The sequence below is a fragment of the Aethalodelphis obliquidens genome, unplaced genomic scaffold (genome assembly GCF_003676395.1).
Source record: "Aethalodelphis obliquidens isolate GAN/ISIS:26980383/991018 unplaced genomic scaffold, ASM367639v1 scaffold17, whole genome shotgun sequence".
Lineage (NCBI taxonomy): Eukaryota > Metazoa > Chordata > Mammalia > Artiodactyla > Delphinidae > Aethalodelphis > Aethalodelphis obliquidens.
In genome coordinates, this window is record NW_020837961.1 from 13,327,202 (window position 1) to 13,349,163 (window position 21,962).

At 42.8% G+C, this 21,962-nt stretch overlaps 1 protein-coding gene and 1 long non-coding RNA gene across 6 annotated transcripts in view; both read left to right on the plus strand.

Moving 5' to 3' along the window:
- Positions 1-8,830, plus strand: part of BMPR1B (bone morphogenetic protein receptor type 1B) — a 424,563-nt gene extending 415,733 nt beyond the window's left edge. For 3 of the 5 annotated variants that reach the window (XM_027116943.1, XM_027116941.1, XM_027116942.1), the window contains 2 exons: positions 3,327-3,457; positions 4,918-8,830. In XM_027116943.1, coding sequence (XP_026972744.1) covers positions 3,327-3,457; positions 4,918-5,043 — 257 coding nt within the window. In that variant the 3' untranslated portion in view covers positions 5,044-8,830. The remainder of the gene's footprint in view (positions 1-3,326; positions 3,458-4,917) is intronic. The other 2 variants (XR_003434972.1, XM_027116944.1) reach the window with 2 other exon arrangements.
- A 538-nt stretch (positions 8,831-9,368) lies between these two features.
- Positions 9,369-21,863, plus strand: LOC113625970 (uncharacterized). Its single transcript, XR_003434975.1, has 3 exons — positions 9,369-9,609; positions 18,579-18,842; positions 20,601-21,863. It is a non-coding gene; the product is annotated as an uncharacterized LOC113625970 (long non-coding RNA).
- Positions 21,864-21,962: the final 99 nt, after the last annotated feature.

Genomic DNA, 21,962 nt, shown 5'->3' on the forward strand with positions numbered 1-21,962 from the left:
CACAGTTGTGCTCGTTCAGAAACCTTGACACTGCTGCCTTTCCTCATGACGGCTAGTTCCTCACGTTCTCAAAAAGTTGAGCTTGTCCAAGAGTGAGAAAGTGCAGCATGCACTTAACTAGTAGGGGGATTCTTTTTCTCGGACCTGCCATCTATTATCTGTGAACCTTTGACAGGTTACTAAACTTTTCTGTTTCAGTTTTTTTATTGCCAGAAAGAGGTGAATTATTGGATCTACCTCAGATGGTTGTGAGGTTTCAACGATTGTAGAAAGAATGAAAACTGCCTGGCGTATAACTAGCACTCAGTACGTGTTAGCTATTATTTTGAATTTTCATTTTGGTTGGTAGAGACTTAACTTATATTTAGATTAATATTTAACTAGGAAGGAGAAACAGTAGATCAACAGGCATTCACACTTTTGTAGAAAGATCATCTTCAATGATGTCGTGCCTTCTAATCACTCTGGGAATCCTGTGCCTCTTAAAATAGAACACATTCTCTCTAAAGTAAGAGAAGTCTTCAGTCCAAAAGGAAAGTTAATGTATGTAGGAAAATTTTCCTAACCAGATATTCTATAAATCTCCCATCATAATTATGATCTCATGCTTTATTAAGAAGAAATGAGCCTATTTTTGAATAATATGCCTACACTTATTTTATTGACAGGTTTATAGAAGTTAAAGGAGTAGTAAAGTACAAGATTACTTTTCTAATTATGTTTTCCTAAACATCTAAAGCGAATAGGGCTACAGGAGGCCTATATTTGAAAACCGGAGGAGGACCGGAATAAAGGAGAAATGATTCTCTGCTTAAAAAAAAAGCCAGCCTTATGTAAACAGCAGGATATTAATTGCCTTGCTAGGGCTGTCTGCCTGTGGAGGTTCAAGAGGTACTAAAGTGTTACCTGTGGTACTAAAGTGTATGAGATTGATATATATTTGTCAGAGATTCCCAGCTCTACCTCATAGCAACTGTATGGCCTTGGGCAAGTTACTTAATCCTTCGAAGCCAACTTTCCTCATCTGTAGAGTGTGTATAATAATGCTATCTCATAAATGTGTTTGTGAGAATTTAATAAGATAAACTATATAACATACCTACCTCCATGCCTGGTAGATAGTAGACTCGCAATAAATGAGTTTCTTTTCTCTTCCAGGCAGGCAAAGCACACACATTCTATTCTCTAACACTTTCCTTTATGAAGATATGGCAAGTCTGGGGGCTCATCTTTCTAGTCCAGGTACTTTTGGGTGAAGTAGACACATCCAGCTGTAGGCCTTTCAAACTCTGGAAGCAAAAGAAAGTTTTGAAGTTTCAAACACAAAGGCAGCAGACATGGGAAATTTTGATAACTTAATTGCATGGTAAGGAGAAAGGAGTAAGGCCTAGAGTTCAAAGACGGACTTAGATCAGTTGATAATTTTATGTGGTTGGCTCTATATCTGTTTTCATATATGCACCTACCCCACCATCCATGCATTAGTCCATCCAGATAATGGCACCCGCATTAGGCACTGAGGGAAATTTGAGATAAATTAGATTGACATCATCCTTTCTCTCAAGATGTTTCCTGAGCCATTGCCTTGAGAATTAGAAAAGGAGGAAGAACGGGAATGAAGTGAGCATCTCCTATCCATTAGACCTTGTGCTTTCATGATCTTCTCTAGAGATGACACACAGTGGAAGGAAATAGTAACATAGATAATACGTATAATTATGCTCTGTGATCTCAGCAGGGGACAGAATAAATGGTGAGTTGGAATGGTCTGAAAAAACTGTCGAACCTTCTAGTCCTTTATGATTATAAATGGGTTTGAGTTTACAAGAAAGGACATAATACAGGCTCCAGATTTTTTTTAGAGTAAACCCTCAGTGAATTTTATGATGTAGTGTATTATCTTCCGACCTGGTGGTAGCTGTCGGGGTCCAAACGCAGGTTGGAAAAGAATTTCCAGACACAAGGCAGAATGTAAAGAAGATAGAATTTATTAGAGGGAAGGGTGGCTGCCAGAACAGCGGGCAGACTTCCTAGTGGTCTGGGAGAGTCGAGCCTGAACATGTGCTATTGATCAGTTTTTATAGCCAGAAAACAAAGGAATGGTCCGAGGTGCAAATGTCGTTTACTGACTGGTAGAGACACATGTACCTTCCTTCTATAGGGTGGGAGTGGGACAGGGCATATGCCTTTCCTTATTTGGGACAGGTCCTGTTGCCCAGGTGGGCTCAGGAATTTCGTAACCATGGCAACATAGTGGGGAGGGCGATTAAGAGTCTGGTAGGGGGTGTAACGCTGAAACTTTTTCAGGCAGGGTTGTCCTTTGTCCTTGAAGCACCATTGTCTTTGGAGCACCACAGTATCATCTTGTTCAGATAAAAAGCAATGAAATTTCTATAAAAGATGATTTAGGATAGGGAGAAATGGTTCTCTGGAAAGATTGTCCAGAGCAGCATCCTCTGAGGGCAGAGGCTGCTTATAATTACTGTGAGGAGTTACTCAAATAATGTCAGAAAGAAGACACAGGCAGCCTGCTATTTTAAAGGACAAGAGGAAAAAAGGTAGAAATTAGATACTAGGGAAATGAAGTGGGATAGAATTTAGCATGATAAGTACCTTTCCTTAAAGACGACATTCTTTTGTTTTTCTTAACCGTTCTTTCAACACTACATATTTTTTTTTTCTAATAGTGATCTATTTCTTGTAGACAGTTCAGATAGATGCAGGAAATTTAGAGAAGAAAAATCAGACAGTCATTGCACCTAAAAATCATGGTTAATATTTTCAGGTGTGTATAGTTTTCTAAATTTTAAATGTGCAAAAATGCATTCTTATGATTAAGCAGAAAAAATGTAAATCTGACACTTTGTTCAAGTAGGATACACTGGCAAATTTATTATGAGGTTCATAAACGCATGCTGCAGTAGTAGAAATAGTTACATATTGTGCAGTACGCATTTGGGGTGTGTCTGGCAAATTCGCAACGAGATTTAATATAGATTTTAAAACGTTGGCGCACGGTACAAGAGCCTTTATAAAATCAGAAGTACACTTGAGATGCTTGTTTACTGAGCTTTTGGAAGTTAGAAAAAAGGCTTGAGGGCATATAATATGTTTCATTATGCTTTCTTTTCACTTTTAAAACTTAGATCGTATCGTTCGGGCACATTGTTTTCAAGGTTGGTGCTGGTTTTGCTTTTGTTTTTGCTGTTTTTCAACCTGAACTTGTCTTTGGTACCGATAGAACTTTCCTTAGAGAATAGTTTATTTGTGAGACTTTTATTTCCTCTTCACAGAAAATAATAACGTTAATGAAACCATATTTTCAGGTATAGTGGAAGAATATCAGCTTCCCTATCATGATCTAGTGCCCAGCGATCCCTCTTATGAGGACATGAGAGAGATCGTGTGTATCAAGAAGCTGCGTCCCTCCTTCCCCAACCGGTGGAGCAGTGATGAGGTGAGGCTGTAGGTCACCATGTGGTTGTGACCAGTGTCAAAACGGACTTTTCTCCTTTTGCCAAAATTCCAAATATTTATCACAGGAATTCTTTTTCTTTGCTGTGATGGTAAGGGCGCCTCATGGCAGTAATTTATGTGGAGCTGAGCGCAGTGTGTTAAATTATCTGTTCCTTCCTCCTCTTTGATTTTGCCACTTCCAAAATACATTGAATGGGTCAGCATTTAGCCTGCATAATCGGTAACATTATTTCATGTGTTGGTGATGTCCTGACACTTGCATAAAGGCCGTTAAATAACTGCACGTGTGTTTGTAAAGCATCGTGAATTTTCTCCATGACAAACTCACGTACAGCATTCTCCCGTTTTGATGAGAGAAAAGTAAGGCATCTGAAGAATTCGGTTTTCTATACACAGAAGTGGTACAAGTTGACCTAGTCGAGTTGCCCGACTGTGCTGTGGATCTCCGTCAATAAGGATGACGCAATGCTGTGGGAAAAATCCACATTTGGCCTGGCTCTGAGCCCGTCCTGGTGAAACCTAACCAGATCTAACAAGGAGCTGCCCAGAGGAAGGAGTGAGCCGGCCAGCCTTGCCTTTCTTGCCCCACCTGCCCTCTGAGCCTCTAAACCTGTCCAGGAACATTGAGAGAGGAGTTTGAAGCATCCCCCAAAAAATGTACCAAAGTCAGTGCAGACAAGTGGACAGAACACTGTTTATAAATGAGTTCTTCACTGTTAAATGCATTTCAAAGTAACCTTTGGTTCATTGGTTTTGTGGCCAGTTACTGAAATGCTAAATAATACATATGTTTTCCAGTGAGCTGTGCAGAAAGCTTTATGAAATGCTGGAATTTATATTATTTTGAAGGTGGTTATGGGCATTGGTATTACTCAAAATCCCTTCACGGAGGATTTCTAATGAAGTGAAATTGTGCTTTTCAACAGGAAGGCCAATAATTGATGTACCACAGGAGAACACAGGAGAAAGTTGTAGTGAGGCTGTGCACAGGTCATTAATCTTGTTAAATGGTACAGTGTGATGCTATTATTATAGCAGACAGCTGTGATTTGGGAATAACCATGTTTGTTTGAATAGTATGGAATTAGATAAAAGATTTGAGCTCACCGGGTGTTAGAAACAATCTGGGAGTGTGCAGTGGAATACAGACTCCCTGGGTATTTTTGTATGTGTTTAATCTGACTTCAGAGGCGCTCTTGTACGATCAGCAAAACCACCTGCTTGCTCCTATCACAAGGAAGCCATGAAAATCTGTTTTCATCATTTAAGCTTTGCATGATGAGAGAAGAAATTTTATGGAATTTTACGCCTACATGGTTTTAAGAGTATCTTTAAAAATATATATTCAAACTTCAGAAACCCAAAACTAAGTGCCAATCCCAAGTGCCAGCCTTACAGATAATACATTTCTCTAACTCCTTTTCCTTTTCCTTCCCACAGTGTCTAAGGCAGATGGGGAAACTCATGACAGAATGCTGGGCTCACAATCCTGCTTCCAGACTGACAGCACTGCGGGTTAAGAAAACACTTGCCAAAATGTCAGAGTCCCAGGACATTAAACTCTGAATTGAGGGCAAAAATAAGCATCTCTGGAGAAAGCCAGTAGCTACTCTTCTGTCTGTGGGCAGAGCAAAAGATGTTCCAGAAGCATCCACAGTACAAGCCGTGAACATCGTCCTGCTTCCCAGTAAGTTTAGCCTCACCTCTCAGGGAGCAGCTTGGACAAAGAGAAGTTCCCAGAAACACGGATTCATCGTGTCTGTTTGTAGGAGGGAGAAACTGTTTGGGTAACTTGTTCAAGATATGATGCATGTTGCTTTCTAAGAAAGCCCTGTATTTTGGGATTGCCTTTTTTTTTTTTTTTTTTTCCAAAAGATGCTTTAATTTTGCCAAAATAAAACAAATAATGTAGATGTTTTAAGGTTTATACTATTATAGTTTAAATAATAACAGCAAAGTTCTTCCCAGAAACTCTCCTGGAAGGTAAATTCAAATACGTGTTTCCATTGGTAAAATTCTGTTGCACTCTGCCAACCAACAGTCGGTGAAGTTGGAGAACAGCATGGAACTCACCTTCAGAGCCCCTGCGCCCTGCGCCTCTTCAGACCACTCGGGCCAGGCCTGCACCGGGGCGGCCGCAGCAATGTGAATGCACCCGGGTACAAGCACCACCTGTCTGGGACCACGTTTGGGGATTCCTACAGGTGACCTTTTGCAGCTTTATAGGATATGGAACAAATGAAGGTTTTATGTGACTCTGTTAGAAGTAAATGTTGACACTGTTCCTCAGAACCGCTTTGTGTTTCTGATTCCGGTAGGCTTTTTCTTTCACGGTAAAGTCCCTTCCTTTTCATTAACCACAAACAAAGCTGTTTTTTTTTTTTTATGGGCAGAGAATTGACCCATACACGCGTTTGATCTCTCAAATGAAGGGATCAATATTAAGTATAAAATTGCCATCAGTTGTGTTGACGACAAGGCGCTTTAGAATAGAGATACTTTGCTCTTGTGCTGTGAGAAGATAGTGTCAGCACGGGAGGGGATGAGGGTACAGGTGCACGTGGCTTGTGTCTTCTGTGCGTGGAAGAGCCCTTCACAGAAGCGCAAGGGGAAATGTATGCACAACCTATTATGTACAGACAAATACGGTTTCTTTTTGTTATTATCTGCCTTTTATGTGTCTGAGTTAAGGGAAGGAGAGGAAACATATGTTAGGTTAATTTAACTAATTTTAATTTTTAAATAGATAAATATAACCTCCAAATGGGACAGCAGAGGAATGCTGGTGGAGGCCACAGACTGTTACGGCTGCTGATTTATTATTCTAGAATAGATACGGATCGAATATGTATATCTTAATATCTTATGTGATAGCTTCACATCTTAGGAATGCTGACTCAGTTAATTTTATTCTCATAACGTTCAATTCACTTTTTAATTTATTATTTTTTCTTCTCTGTGGCACTTGTGCAAAACGTCTTTTCACCTATTCACTCACGCGGGGTTTTAACTTTTGAGCAACTTGAGTCAGATCATTGACAGGGCCAGTATTCCTTAGCAACAGGAACCTAATAAAGGTTAAAATTGTACACATCCCTCTCAACTTGATTCATGTACTTCCTGACTGTGGTTTTCTTTTGCTTCTTAGAAATTCTGTAGTGTTTAGTGAAGAACTGGAAAGTACCCCCTTGCCCAGCCCTTTAAAAAAAAAAAAAGATGTTCCTTCCAGAATACTCCAGGGGGCAGTGTTTTATAACACATTTTCATTTCACCACTTGGTGGCTGAAGGGTGGAGGGTTTTGAAAATGTGACAGCTGCATTAAAAACGAGAAAACATTTTCCTCACTTCTGAAGTGGGCTTGCACTGGTGAGTTGTTCCTCCAGAAAAGCATCCTAGAGCAGAGACCAGCTGTGAGCTGTGCTTACGGTTTGGGAGAAGCATAAGGAGAAACAGTTTCTGTATTCAGCACTCACTCCCCAGTGCTTCATAACCACATCTCCTTTGTAACAAAGAAAGAATATTTCCTTAATCCTTGAAGACGAAAAAGGTTTCTGCATTTTTCAAAGATTAAAAACAGTTGGTTCCAAATATAATCAGAATGCTGCTTTTATTGATATTAAGATAACCTCAATAGCAGTGTAAAGGTTCCTTTCTCTTGCATCAAATCGTATTCTTTGTGATAGCTTAGAAGGAGTATGTGGCTAGAGCTAAGCATGATAGTCATCTGAGCCTAGGAGAGAAACTTAAGCGCCTCCAATCAGATTGTCTACGAAACAAACAAGTACACATTTATGTCCGTTAAGTGGGGACATGTTTCTGTTTCTTGATTTTCCCTAAATTTAAGCGATGCTGGGCTTATCTCTTAGGTAAAAATGTGTTTTCTTTTAGGTAAGTTCTTACACATGGATAACTTCAAATCAGAATATATTGTGGACAGGTGATAATTTCAAAGTAAACTAGATTTCTAGGGAGGTGTTGGTTCCTGTGAAGAATGGGAAGAGATTAAAATAGTAGCCAGATTTCTTCTCTGTTATGTGTTTGGTTGCTTTGGAAGAATGACTAGCTTACTTTCTAATCCCCAACCTGATTTACTCACTATGAACATTTAAAAGTTATTCCAGAGATACTTAAAAAGACCCATTTAGTTACTATGGTCTTTCAATGAAACAAGAATTTACTTATGAATAGAGTTTTCCTTGTATCTTACCAAAATCCACCTTGCTTAGGGAATATTAAATTGTTCTTAAAGAGACTACCTACTCACTTGCAAATAATTCATTTTGATTTTTAAATTTCTGGTAGCTCAGAAGCGAATTTTATTTTTTCGTTTTGTCTTTTAACAGAAGAGTGGGAACCTGGAAATAATGTAGTTGATGCTTACTTTTAGGACTATTTCAAAGCCTAAAATTTTCTTCTAATCTTTTCCCTGCAAAGGAATCCTAAAATACTACTTGTTGGCTAATATAAGTTTTGTATGCTAAGATGTTTGGTTTTATAGTTTATGTATGTTTGTATATATTATATAAATATATATGTATATATAAATATTATGTTCAGTTTGGAGTCTGACACAACTCCATTATGTGGATTAGAGCGTAAAATATTATTAGGATAAAGTACTAAATGAAACGTAATATTTATTTATAAAAGGTGTAGATTGTTAAATCACAGGCGGCAGTGCTATGAACATTGTGTGTGAGGAGACCGGCCTTTGACCCCCTGGAAAGCACAGCTCAGGAGTCACTAGCGACCATTCTTTTTATTCTCAGAATGAAGCTTCTCAGAAAACACGCTAAGGTTTTATTTACAGGGAATTCTCTGACACATTTCAATTGCTGTGTAGTCAGGTAGAGCAAGTCCTGAGTCATGACCGACTTTCACGTTTCTGCAGTCACGCCTGTTCGTTAGAAGTTCAGTGTTTTATGTTGTTGGTCTGTTCTGGTTCTTCTTTGTAGGTGAAAGGCACTGAAAGAAGTACAGTTTTTTAAAACTTGAATAATTCTGTAGTTATATCTCCTTAGAAAACTTAGTCACATAGCCGTGGAAATGAAAGAAGGCGTCAGAAGTGACTCAGTTTAGCAGTCATCATTCCTTTTGTAAAACAAAACAAAAAAACAATGCCATATTTTTTGGAGAAAAGTTAGAATATATACGGGATTTTGTTGTCTGTCTGTTTCAAAAGAAGACTCATTTGTGTTCTTTTGGGGAACCAGTGCCTTATTGAATTTGTATATACTGTAATTATTCAGGACTAGGGAACAAACAATTGTATTGTATTTGTTACAAATTGTATATGGCTTTGTTTTAACATTCCCCCGGAATAAAATGGTTTTATTCTCCCCTTGGAAAGAACATGTCTGTTATCTTATAGTTGTGCCTTTTTTCCTCTTTAAAAATTTCACATTGTAGCAGGCGGGAAAGGCAGCCATGGAGAGCGTTGCAGGTAAGTGTACATCTGGTGGCAGGAGAGCAAGACGAACGGTCTGACGTCTCCTGTTTTCTCTATAATTAGGAGGCACGGTCATCTGTTGAGAGTGGGAGGAAAGGTAGAAAAGTTGGTGACAAGGTCTAAAATTGCATCGTAGGATATCACAGCCGGATGGCTGCAGGCAACGCCGAGGGCCCCGTTAAGATGGATGACGCTAACTGTGGCTTAGTGGCCAAGGTGTGGCCCCTGGACCACCGTACAGCCCACACGTGAACCTGGGCTCCCTCATTCTCGCCACTCTGTGACGGTAGGCATGTTGTTCCCTCTCGAAGACTCAGTTTCTTCCCCTTGAAGGTGGGAATAATATTAATCTCTACTGCATGGAGTGGTTCTGAAGATGAAATGAAATAATCCATGCACCAAGCATGAGGTAAGCATTCAACTAACACTCGGTTACTAACTCTTAGCTATTATTACAAATTCCTTCTGCTACTCTTCTCTGTAATTTTATGATTTTATTTTTCTATCAGCAACCCAATGCAGGCATGGAGACTGCGGCCACTGGATTCATTCAGGGTTACCAGGCATATGCAGCAATGAGTCATGGAAAATCAGAATTATCATCATCAAGGTGATGGCTGATGTGGTCCAGAGGAAGGAGGGGGATTAAAGAAGAGGCGGCTGATAGGCCCAAAGAAACAAGGTCAGAGGACAGGGAACCATGCTGGGTTCGAGATGGTGCGATAGCGGTTACTGAGAAAGGGTCTGTGTTCAGAATCAAGATTTCAAAGAGGGAGTAGCAAGGTCAAGGACAGGCTGAAGGTGTGATCACAGGGGTGGGCAGATTTATTAGTGGATAAGATTATCGGTGATGAAAGAGGAACGCAAAAGCCGGGCCATTGGATCTGTCTCTGGGGATTTTGAAGCGTCCCAGGATGGTGGCAGTCTAATGACATGAAGATTGTGAGGCAGGGTTCTCCGGGGCTGCACGGGAATGGGGGGCAGTCAGTGAGGGGCAGAAAGTGGAGACAGAGGCTGGTGGGGCCTGATGGCCTGACGTACAAAGGAGTGGGGTTCCATGCAGGGGCAGCAGCCTGGAAGGAGCACAGCCGTGCTCCTGGAAGGAGAAAGACTCCATCCTTCTTCCCAGCTGTGAGGTACGTGGGGTGCGGAACAAGCCAGTTGTTGCTGTTGTTTCTGAGTCAGTGGCCCCTGGAGAGGAGAAAACCCTCTGCAGAGGGAGAGGGAACTTGCTAGGTTGTTTGTCCATGGACTGGGAATCCTGGTGGGCAGAGAGCAAAGTTTGGTTTTGAGGGCATCCACTGGAGACGATTAGGAGAGAGGAAATCCAGAGTTGTTTGGGCGCAGAGACTACAGGCGGGCTTGCATCTCAGTTACCAGGGACTCTGAAGTTTTTGTGTGATTGGCTGTGTCTAGCCAGCCGCACTTATGCCAAGAGAATTCATCCCAGCATTGGGATTCAGATCGATTTAACTCCCATCCCATGGTTTTCACCATCTCAGTTCTGTGGAAGAACATAGTCTGAGCCCCAATCTTCTCCCGAGTAAATTGGGACAAAATTCCCACCTCACAGAGCTCTTAGGAGGAACAAGTGAGGTGAACGTGTGAAGAATGTGATGGCCCCGCACCAGCTACACAGCAGGTGCTCATAAATACTGCTTTTCCTCGCTGACATTAGTTTTACAGGATGTAAAGATGGCAACGTTTAAAACAAGCCAGAGTTTGCAGTGGTGGGAGTGGGGTGACACCTCTCCCACCCTCTCTGCACCCCACTTCTCTATGCTGTGGGCTTTCCCGGGACTCAAAGGCAGAGAGATAGTAAATCCCAGCGGAGGCGAACAGCATCTTCTCTTGCTCTGCTCGCTTTTAAGTTGCAAGCTTGGTTGTTCCTTCTTGTCACAGCAGCAAAGTACAGGTGACCCTGCTCTCAGAAGGACTTCTCTTCCTGCAGAGTAATTCCCCCCCCCCCCCCGCCCCCGGTGGTGGTTGTAACCGGCTACAGGGAGCTCTGGGGCTGATGGGGGTTCTTTGTGCTGGCCACCCTCCTGAACCCTCCAGTGACTCTACCCCCGAGAGGAGCTCGGGCAGCCTCCCACCCGCGACGTGACTCGGAAAATGTGCGCGTGCTTTCTTGAGTGCGGTCTTCCCAACAGGAATGCCGGCCACCAAAGCTCCAAAGCACGGTTCGCGGGATGGGGGTGGGCTGAGTCTCTGCTGCCATGTGCTTTCTGTGCGCAGTACCATTTTGTTCTCTACTGAGTTTCCATTCTTTTAATGGAGTTAAATTCTCAGCCATTGGACCCACTTCTCCCTTCTGTTTTAAACTGGTTCCAGTGTACACATCGCCACCACTTGCTCAGCCCTGACCCACAGCTGGTTTTGCGACCCCAGTCTTGGATCAGTCTCAAGTCAGGGGGGCTGTGCCTCAGGGCTGCTCCCAAGCTCTTTGGCTCAAGCCTGAGGGATGGGATGGGATGGGACGGGAGCCTCCCATCAAAGGCGCTTCTGGCTCAGCTCCTTCATTAGGAAAGGGCTGCCTCAGAGCTCTCCTCGCACATCCGAGTCTGTCCTGTGCTCATCACCCTGAGGCAGTGGCTGGCTGTGCTCCGGCAGGTTGAGCAGCTCTGCCAGGCATTCGCTGTAGCTCTGGGCATCCTCCCCTTTCATTTCCTACCTACTAGTGCAGCTGTTGGCAGACTTGATTTACTTATCTTTTTAAATTTTATTGAAGTACAGTTGATTTACAATGGTGTGTTAATTTCTACTGTACAGCAAAGTGACTCAGTTATACATATATTTTTTCATATTCTTTTCCATTATGGTTTATCACAGGGTATACATTTTTTAACATCTTTATTGGAGTATAATTGCTTTACATTGCTCTGTTAGTTCCTGCTTTATAACAAAGTGAATCAGCTATATGTACACATATATCCCCATATCCCCTCCCTCTTGCGTCTGCCCCCACACCCTCCCTATCCCACCCCTCCAGGCGGTCACAAAGCACCGAGCTGATCTCCCTGCGCTATGCGGCTGCTTCCCACTAGCTATCTATTTTACGTTTGGTAGTGTATATATGTCCATGCCACTCTTACTTCGTCCCAGCTTACCCTTCCCCCTCCCTGTGTCCTCAAGTTCATTCTCTACGTCTGCATATTTATTCCTGTCCTGCCCCTAGGTTCATCAGAACATTTCTTTTTTTTTTTTGATTCCATACATATGTGTTAGCATGTGGTATTTGTTTTTCTCTTTCTGATTTACGTCACTCTGTATGACAGACTCTAGGTCCATCCACCCCACTACAAATAACTCAGTTTCGTTTCTTTTTATGGCTGAGTAATATTCCATTGTATATATGTGCCACATCTTCTTTATCCATTCATCTGTTGATGGACACTTAGGTTGCTTCCATGTCCTGGCTATTGTAAATAGAGCTGCAATGAACACTGTGGTACATAACTCTTTTTGAATTATGGTTTTCTCAGGGTATATGTCCAGTAGTGGGATTTCTGGGTCATATGGTAGTTCTATTTTTAGTTTTTAAAGGAACCTCCATACTGTTCTCCACAGTGGCTGTATCAATTTACATTCCCACCAACAGTGCAAGAGGGTTCCCTTTTCTCCACACCTTCTACAGGATTTATGGTTTGTAGACTTTTTGCTGATGGCCATTCTGACTGGTGTGAGGTGATACCTCATTGTAGTTTTGATTTGCATTTCTCTAATGATTACTGATTTGAGCATCCTTTCCTGTGTTTGTTGGCAATCTGTATATCTGCTTTGGAGAAATGTCTATTTAGGTTTTCTGCCCGTACTTGGATTGGGTTGTTTGTTTTTTTGATATTCAGCTGCATGAGCTGCTTGTATATTTTGGAAATTAATCCTTTGTCAGTTGCTTCATCTGCAAATATTTTCTCCCATTCTGAGAGTTGTCTTTTCATCTTGTTTATGGTTTCCTTTGCTGTGCAAAAGTTTTTACGTTTCATTAGGTCCCATTTGTTTATTTTTGTTTTAATTTCCATTTTTCTAGGAGGTGGGTCATAAAGGATCTTGCTGTGATTTATGTCATAGAGTGTTCTACCTATGTTTTCCTCTAAGAGTTTTATAGTGTCTGGCCTTACATTTAGGTCTTTAACCCATTTTGAGTTTATTATTGTGTATGGTGTTAGGCAGTGTTCTAATTTCATTCTTTTACATGTAGCTGTCCACTTTTCCCAGCACCACTTATTGAAGAGGCTGTCTTTTCTCCATTGTATATTCTTGCATCCTTTGTCAAAGATAAGATGACCATATGTGCGTGGGTTTATCTCTGGGCTTTCTATCCTGTTCCGTTGATCTATATTTCTGTTTTTGTGCCAGTACCATACTGTCATGATTACTGTAGCTTTGTAGTATAGTCTGAAGTCAGGGAGCCTGATTCCTCCAGCTCCGTTTTTTTCCCTCAAGACTGCTTTGGCTATTCAGGGTCTTTCGTGTTTCCATACAAATTGTGAAATTTTTTGTTCTACTTCTGTGAAAAATGCCAGTGGTAGTTTGGTAGGGATTGCATTGAATCTGTAGATTGCTTTGGGTAGTATAGTCATTCTCACAATGTTGATTCTTCTAATCCAAGAACATGGTATATCTCTCCATCTGTTTGTATCATCTTTACTTTCTTTCATGGGTATCCTGTAGTTTTCTGCTTACAGGTCTTTTGTCTCCTTAGGTAGGTTTATTCCTAGGTATTTTATTCTTTTTGTTGCAATGGTAAATGGGAGTGATTCCTTAATCTCTTTCAGGTTTTTCATCATTAGTGTATAGGAATGCTAGAGATTTCTGTGCATTAATTTTGTATCCTGCTACTATACCAAATTCACTGATTAGTTCTACTAGTTTTCTGGTAGCATCTTTAGGATTCTCTATGTATAGTATCATGTCATCTGCAAACAGTGACAGTTCTACTTCTTCTTTTCCAGTTTGGATTCCTTTTATTTGTTTGCCTTCTCTGATTGCTGTGGCTAAAACTTCCAAAACTATGTTGAATAATAGTGATGAGAGTGGGCAACCTTGTCTTGTTCCTGATCTTAGTGGAAATGGTTTCAGTTTTTCACCATTGAGAATGATGTTGGCTGTTTGTTTGTCATATATGGCCTTCATGAGGTTGAGGTAAGTTCCCTCTCTGCCTACTTTCTGGAGGGTTTTTATCATAAATGGGTGTTGAATTTTGTTGATAGCTTTCTCTGCATCATGGGTGGGGTTGTGTTCCTGTCTTGCTAGTTGTTTGGCATGGGGTGTCTAGCACTGTAGCGTGCTGGTTGTTGAGTGGAGCTGGGTCTTAGTGTTGAGAAGGAGATCTCTTGTCCATTGATATTATGAGGGTTCGGGAGGTCTCCAGTGGGCCAACATCCTGAACTCAGCTCTCCCACCTCACAGGCTCGTGCCTGACACCTGGCCAGTACACCAAGACCCTGTCAGCCACATGGCTCACAAGAAAAGGGAGAAAGAAATAAAATAAAGTTGTTCAAATAAAAACTAAATTATTAAAAAAAAAAAAGTAATTAAAAAAAAAAGACAGCAACCAAACCAATAAACAAATCCACCAATGATAAAAGTACTAAAAACTATACTAATAAAAAACAGATAGACGGAACCCTAGGACAAATAGTAAAAGCAAACCTATACAGACAAAATCACTCAAAGAAGCATACAGATACACACTCACAGAAAGAGAAAAAGGAAAAAAATATATATATATATTTTAAAAAAAGAGCAACCAAATCAATAAATCTACCAATGATAATAAACTCTAAATACTAAACTAAGATAAACACAAAGCCAGAGACAAATTAGGTGCAGACAGCAAACCCCAAGTCTACAGGTGCTCCCACAGTCCACCTCCTCAATTTGGGATGATTCGTTGTCTATTCATGTATTCCACGGATGCAGGCTACATCAAGTTGATTGTGGAGATTTAATCCGCTGCTGCTGAGGCTGCTGGGAGAGATTTCCCTTTCTCTTCTTTGTCTGCACAGTTCCTGGGGTTCAGCTTTGGATTTGGCCCTGCCTCTGCATGTAGGTCACCTGAGGGCATCTTTTCCCACCCAGACAGGACAGGGTTAAAGTAACAGCTGATTTGGGGGGCTCTGGCTCACTCGGGGGGGGGGGGGGGGGAAGGAGGGGTACGGATGCTGGGCGAGCCTGCAGCGGCAGAGGCCGGTGTGACGTTGCACCAGCCTGAGGCGTGCCGTGCGTTCTCCCAGAAGAGTTGACCCTGGATCCCGGGACCCTGGCAGTGGCGAGCTGCACAGGCTCCCCGGAAGGGGCGTGTGGACAGTGACCTGTGTTTGCACACAGGCTTCTTGGTGGCCGCAGCAGCAGCCTTAGCGTTTCCTGCCTGTCTGTGGTGTCTGCGCTGATAGCCGCGGCTCCTGGAGCTCACTTAGGTGCTGCTCTGAATCCCCTCTCCTCGCGCACCCCGAAACAATGGTCTCTTGCCTCTTCGGCAGCTCAAGACTTTTTCCCAGACTCCCTCCCGGCTAGCTGTGGTGCACTAGCCCCTTCGGGCTGTGTTCACGCAGCCTCTCCCTGGGATCTGACCTTCGAAAAAGCCGGAGCCTCAGCTCCCAGCCCTGCCCGCCCCGGCAGGTGATTAGACAAGCCTCTCGGGCTGGTGAGTGCTGGTCGGCGCCGATCCTCTGGGCGGGAATCTCTCCGCTTTGCCCTCCGCACCCCTGTGGCTGCACTCTCCTCCTCGGCTCGGCTCCGAAGCTTACCCTCCGCCACCCGCTGTCTCCGCCCGTGAAGGGGCTTCCTAGTGTGTGGAAACCTTTCCTCCTTCACAGCTCCCTCCCACTGGTGCAGGTCCCATCCCTATCCTTTTGTCTGTTTTTTCTTTTTTCTTTTGCCGTACCCAGGTACGTGGGGAGTTTCTTGCCTTTTGGGAGGTCTGAGGTCTTCTGCCAGCATTCAGTAGGTGTTCTGTAGGAGTTGTTCCACGTGTAGATGTATTTCTGATGTATTTGTTGGGAGGAAGGTGATCTCCACATCTTCTTCCTCTGCCATTCTTAAGGTCCTCCCCTATCACCGGATGTTGAATGCAGTTTCCTGTGCTGTACAATAGGACCTTGCTGTGTATCCATCCTGTATAGTATACCAGTCTGCATCTGCTAATCCCAAACTCCCAGTCCATCCCTCCGCCTCCCCCTCTCCCCCTTGGCAACCACAAGTCCATTCTCTCTGTGCAGACTTCATTTAAAATCGAGTCTCTGAGGGTCTGGCCTCCCACTTGCTTTCTTCCCAACTCCCCAGCAGCTCTGACAGCAGTCCCCAGACCCGGTCCCCCCATAACTGCTAACCTGGGGGCTTAAAACACTCCCAACACCCAGGTTCTCTGAGGGTGAGATCCAGGCAGTTGTGTTTGGTAAAGCTCCTCCCGTGACTCAAGTGTGTGGAGACGCTTGAGAAGCACCGTTCTAGAACCTCATCCTGGCCCGAGGGACGTTGGGATTACTGTCTGTGAAGAATCCAACAGCTTTTCTGTCCTGTTACGGGGCCACCACGTGACTCTTCACACAGAGGGCTTTGCTGTGAAGAAACAAGGGGGGTGGCGCTCTCTGTTGCTTATAAATATAATTTATCACCTGTTTAAAAATTCTTTTACATTTTGTACATGTTGGCTGACAGGATAAATGCAGGCAAAATTACAAACCGAGGGACTGCAGGAAAATGGGGAGAGGCAGCCAGGGAGAGAGGAGAGACACAGCCGGAGCCGGCGTCCCTCACTTCCAGCACACGGGGAACACGGACAGGACCCCAGAGAGCAAGCCTCCGCAGGGGTTTTCTAGAAAAGGAATTGCATAGAAGGTACGGCAAGAGGGAACTCCACAACAGCAAAAGAAGAGTTCCGTATCCGAAAAGCCAACGTTGTGTCGTGTTTAAAAAAAGAAAGACAACAAAGCACAAAACCTTAATGTGACATTTCTGCAGTTGAACTGTTCCCCAGGGAGTAGCAGGTGGATGACACGGCACTGCACCGCAGACTGCTGGGGAGTTTTCTTTGACAAACATTGGTTGTCTTCTTTAGAAAGAGCCAAGAGGAAGGTCACCAACTTGCGACAGGTCAACATTAAACTCAGTGAACACATACAACACGTTGACACACAACACACACACACACAGGGATGCTAGTCCATGCAACTGGGCTAAACGCATCCCATCGGGAGGGTGAGGGTCTCACTACCAACGGGAGGCCTGGGAAAGAGCAAAGGGGAGAATGCAGATCGCACATTCAGCTTGTTCCGATTGCTGTCCAGCATTTTCCACTGGCTGTGGATTTCTTGCTCTTTTATGCTGCTCTGAACGGGTTTAGCATCCAGGACATAGTTCAGGTCATGATTCTTGGATGCTGCCTCACGGAAGTGCTGATATGCAGAGGTCAAGGGCTCATCAATTCTTAGGCTGCCGATCAGCAAAAATTGCCTACGTTCACATTCTGAGCTCAGTACTGAGGGGTTTTCCACCCTGGGTAGATGCCATCAGGTTCAGCAGCAGCTGTGATAGTGCCAAGTCCAGTAGACTTCTGGAATTTAAGGTTGGCACGAAGGATTTGAGCATGTTTGTTAAATTAAAGACCCTGAAGTGCTACGGCCTCAGCAACTTAGAATTTTGCTGAGGCACGATCTGAAATGGCATGTTTAGAGGCTGGCATATGGTAGCAAATGCTTTGCCTGGTGGGCAGCTGACCTTATCTCAGGGCACCTTCCTTGTTTCCTACTCCATAGCTGGTAGGCCAAGACTCTCCTGCCACTCTGCAGGGATACCGGAAGATCTCTGGACAGTTCTCTGCAATACGCAAAAGTCTAAGTATACAGCGGGCTGGGAAGTAGTAGCCTCTTATACCTGCTTGGTTTTGTGTGCTAGTGCATTTGTGGACTTCCTGTCTGTCCTGGCAACACTGCCCTCGACCATGCTAAAATAGGGCTGCGAGTGTACGTTATGTTTTGTTTCATGAGCCCATAAATATCCTACCTGTAGATCAGTACAGGGAGGTGACAGGGCCACTGAAAAAGCTTGGCGCCATGAACTCTGCTGAAGACAGATTTTTAGAGCAGGATTTCCCAAAATGGGAGCAATCACAAGGTTTATAAGACTACAGGATCAGGAAGTTAATTGTTAGCCTGTATCAGAAACCCACCCAGTGACATACAAGGCCATCTCCCTACTTTTCAAAAATAGGAGGTTTCAGGCATGAATTCTGGAGATATTTATGACTCCATTTGGCTTACTTGAGCTGTATGAATACAGCCTTAAATGAACAATGCTTACAATGTATGTATTCCCCTCATGCCTATACCATGGCGGGGGGAAATCATTTGAGAGGCAAAGGAACTATTTCAAAGTCATCATTACAGCCAGAGATTATACAGATAGATTTCTTAGGGTAATGAAACAGCACTTCAGTGCACAGAGGCCAAGTTCTAAGGATTTCAGTCAAGAGTAGCTCAGTAAGGTTAAAAAAAAACAATAGAAAAGGAAAAAGCAAAGTGTAATAGTTGGTGCTATGAGACACTCAAAAGGTAAAACAATGTTTGATCACCTTGAGATAATAATAAAAATATTTTCCTTATTGGATCCATAAAATCTAATGCTCATTGACCATTATCATCTTTACAGATAACTGGCTTTGAGCAATGGCATTCTGACTCACAAGAGCTCACCTGTTCTCAGAGAAGATGGATAAAACCCAATTTCACTCTGGCTGTTTCCACAGTCATCCTTGCTTTCATCGGCCGTGGACCTGGACTGAGGACTGAGGCCTCTGTGCGAGACTGACACCTTGACCAGAGCAACTGCTCAGCGAGAGCCAACGCTCCCATTCGACCTGCAGACTGAGAATTCGACAGCTAAACTTTTTCTACCTACTTTACACTCTTGCAGGTCAGTATTTTTATTTGCTTGACCTCATGGGGGCAGACCTTGTAGTGGCAAAGGCTGTGAATTCAGAGGAGCCAGTGATCACCTACTGCTTCCTTCCTCAAACATTAATGATAGAGACAGCGGAGTAAGCGGACCAGGAACACAGCTGCTGTGTCCCCGACAGAGACACACTTACGGACACATAAGCAAGAGCCTTGTCTGCTCTTCTCCAGAAGAAGTTAAAAACAACAACAACAAAAAAAACGAGTATACTATTGGAATGTTTAAGATATCCTTCTTATAGGAGAAATACCTCTAAAAAATTATTACTGTGTAGTTTCTCGAGTGTCCTGAACTCAGTCTCCATGAGTTCTTCCTAAACAATGGTTCTACTATTTGAAAGTTGGGAGATTAAAATCTACAAAATAATAGTATATGTAAAAATGGCTAATGGTTATGCAACTTAACAATGGACATCTCACCCCAAATATTGCCCTGCCTTGGAAGAGCTTACATTGCTCCTGTGATAATATGGGGATTTTTCTGGGTAGCTGAGGTGAGTATCCACACTGGCGTTCATGCTGTTTATGAAAAGGCTACTGGCTGTGAGCACCTCGGTGTTACATGTTTGGCATCACTTTGTGCCCAGTTATCAACTCTGAATCTAACTTCTGTTCCTTCCAGATCACTTAAAGGAAATTTCAGTGAGTTTGGTGAGAGGAAAGTGAAAACAGGAGGAAACCTCTGCCTTTAGATCCCCAAATTCAGGAGGCTAATTTCTTCTCCTTGGTTATCAAGCACAGTTTCCACTTCATTAGACGCACTATTTTCATTTGCATATATAAAACTTATTTCTAAGTGGGTGCTTCTTACACCCTCAAAAATAAATACTAGAGAACTAAAAGACTTAAAACATATAAAGCCCAATGAAAAATATAAATGTTAAAAATGACAACTCTTCAAAAACTGTTTCGTACAGATTTTTACGTACTTCTATTATTCCTATAACCAAAACCCAACTTGAGACGTGTTGTGTATGAATGAGTTAGTAACAAATGTACTAGGCTCATAAGGACATGTAATTTTTGGTATGGCTAATTTAAGTGAAAAACAATGTGAGAATAAGAAAACTAGAAGTGAAAATTTCCCCACGTCTGTTTGTCATAAAGGTCCTGCAGACGCTATAGGTATCCATTCCCTTGGTCAAACAACTTTTCCCAAGTTTTCCGATTAGACGCAGGGTAGATTGCGTTATCCACCACTAGATGGCATCATGCACAAGTGATCGATTTGTTTTCCTTCCGGATGAAGTAAACTGGTCTTTGCTCACAACCTACATAGAAGCCCTAGGAATGACAGGCAGGACGTGTCACAGGATGGCTGAGAAGGCGGCTCCCTACATGCTGAACTGCTGAGTCTGGGTCTTCCGAGTTTGAGAACAGTCTAACAGCGATTACTTCACTCCCTCCAAGGAAGGAAATCAGAATTCGCAGGGAAAATCATTTGATATAAATGTAAATGCTGTGCTGTACATATGGAAGTTGCCATTCACCGGATGACAGATGAATACCTCACTTATAGGGAATCAACCGCTCTGCCCGTTAACCGAAAACCACGAAGCCTCCGAAGTGAACCCCAAAGCCCCCCCCCTCAATGGGGGAGCCTCAAAAATACAGTTCCTGCTGTGTTCTGTAGTTCTGTGTTGATGACTTTTTTTAGTCAGTTTTGGAATTGATTTATCTGAATACTACATATTTACTCCTTTCTATTTCTCCTTAGGTATCAGATTTCTAATTCTTGACTTCCACAGATGACAGCCCCCCCAAACCAGTAATGGTGAGTAACCTTGAGAAGTTATTTTAAGATGCAGCAATGGACAACAGTCTTTCCTCCTCCTCCTTTTTAAAAATTATGTATTAAATTTTTTTTAATGTAGAATTTTACTATCTTTTGGTCAAAGATGCATTGGTATAAGCATTATCCACTGAACTTGTTAGTGCAATCTTTCCCTTTCACAATAAGTGTAACATATTCTTATATATGGTACAGGGGGGTGGTCTGAGAGAGACTATGGAATATGCATCTAAAACAAAAGATAAGAAATAAAAGGCAGGAAAGAAAAGGCTCCCTACAAGGTATCAGCAGTTTCTCGATGATGAGGATGGAGGAACCTGGGAATATCAAAAAGTTACCAAAATAGTCAGGAGAGGAAATATATGTGGAAAGAAGGGGGAAAGGGTATAAAATTATTTCTAATTCAAATCCAGTCAGCAACTTGGATACCTCCAGCCCAAAAGTTAACCACAGCCATGTTTTGGAAGTTCTGATTCATACGCACGGGTGCTTGTTGTTCAATCTTGGTTTGGCTCCTGGGCTGTTGACTCTTTATTCCCCACCTGCTGAATGAATTGAGTCCCTGTGTTAAAACAAAGAGCCTGTGATGGTCCTCAGGAAATATCATAGTTTACACAAAGTAGTCTGTTGACTATTTTTCAGTTAAAAATTTTTTTAATTAAAAAAATTTTGACCAGGACAATAATAGAACATAATTTGCAACTAGTCAGGAAGGCAACTGGTCCCAAGAGAGGAAAGAAAGTGATAATAAAGGGATGCCATCTCTGGGTGAACAGCGTGATGCAATGACACAAAGACAAGACTTGAAAGCATGACAAATATGTTACAGGTTAGAATAATTATCTTCCAAGTGGGAACTATTTGAAAGGCATAATGTAGCCTGGGCGAAAGGCTAGTTGAATCTTTAAATGATCCAGGTCAGCGTCCATTGTGGTCTTCATACTGATGACGGAGACTGGGAGCATCACAGTGGAAGTCAAGCATTTTAGAACCTTGAGCTGATCTAATCCCATCCCTTCAGTTTACAGGTGAGGAAGCTGAGGTCCAGTGAGGGTAAATGACTCTCCCAAGGTAGCACGGCTAGCCAGTGACAAACCCAGAATGAGAACCGGTTTCCAGCTCAGAGGCTGTTCCTTCAACCACACTGCCTCCAAGGTAGACAGAGGACCCACGAGAGGCGTGTGGGGCTGTGTGACCACAATGCTGAGTAAAGCCTGAATCAGAACACTTGAACGCTTCTCGTGACGAGACTCGGAGGACAAAGCCCCTGCCTGAGCAAGCTCAGAG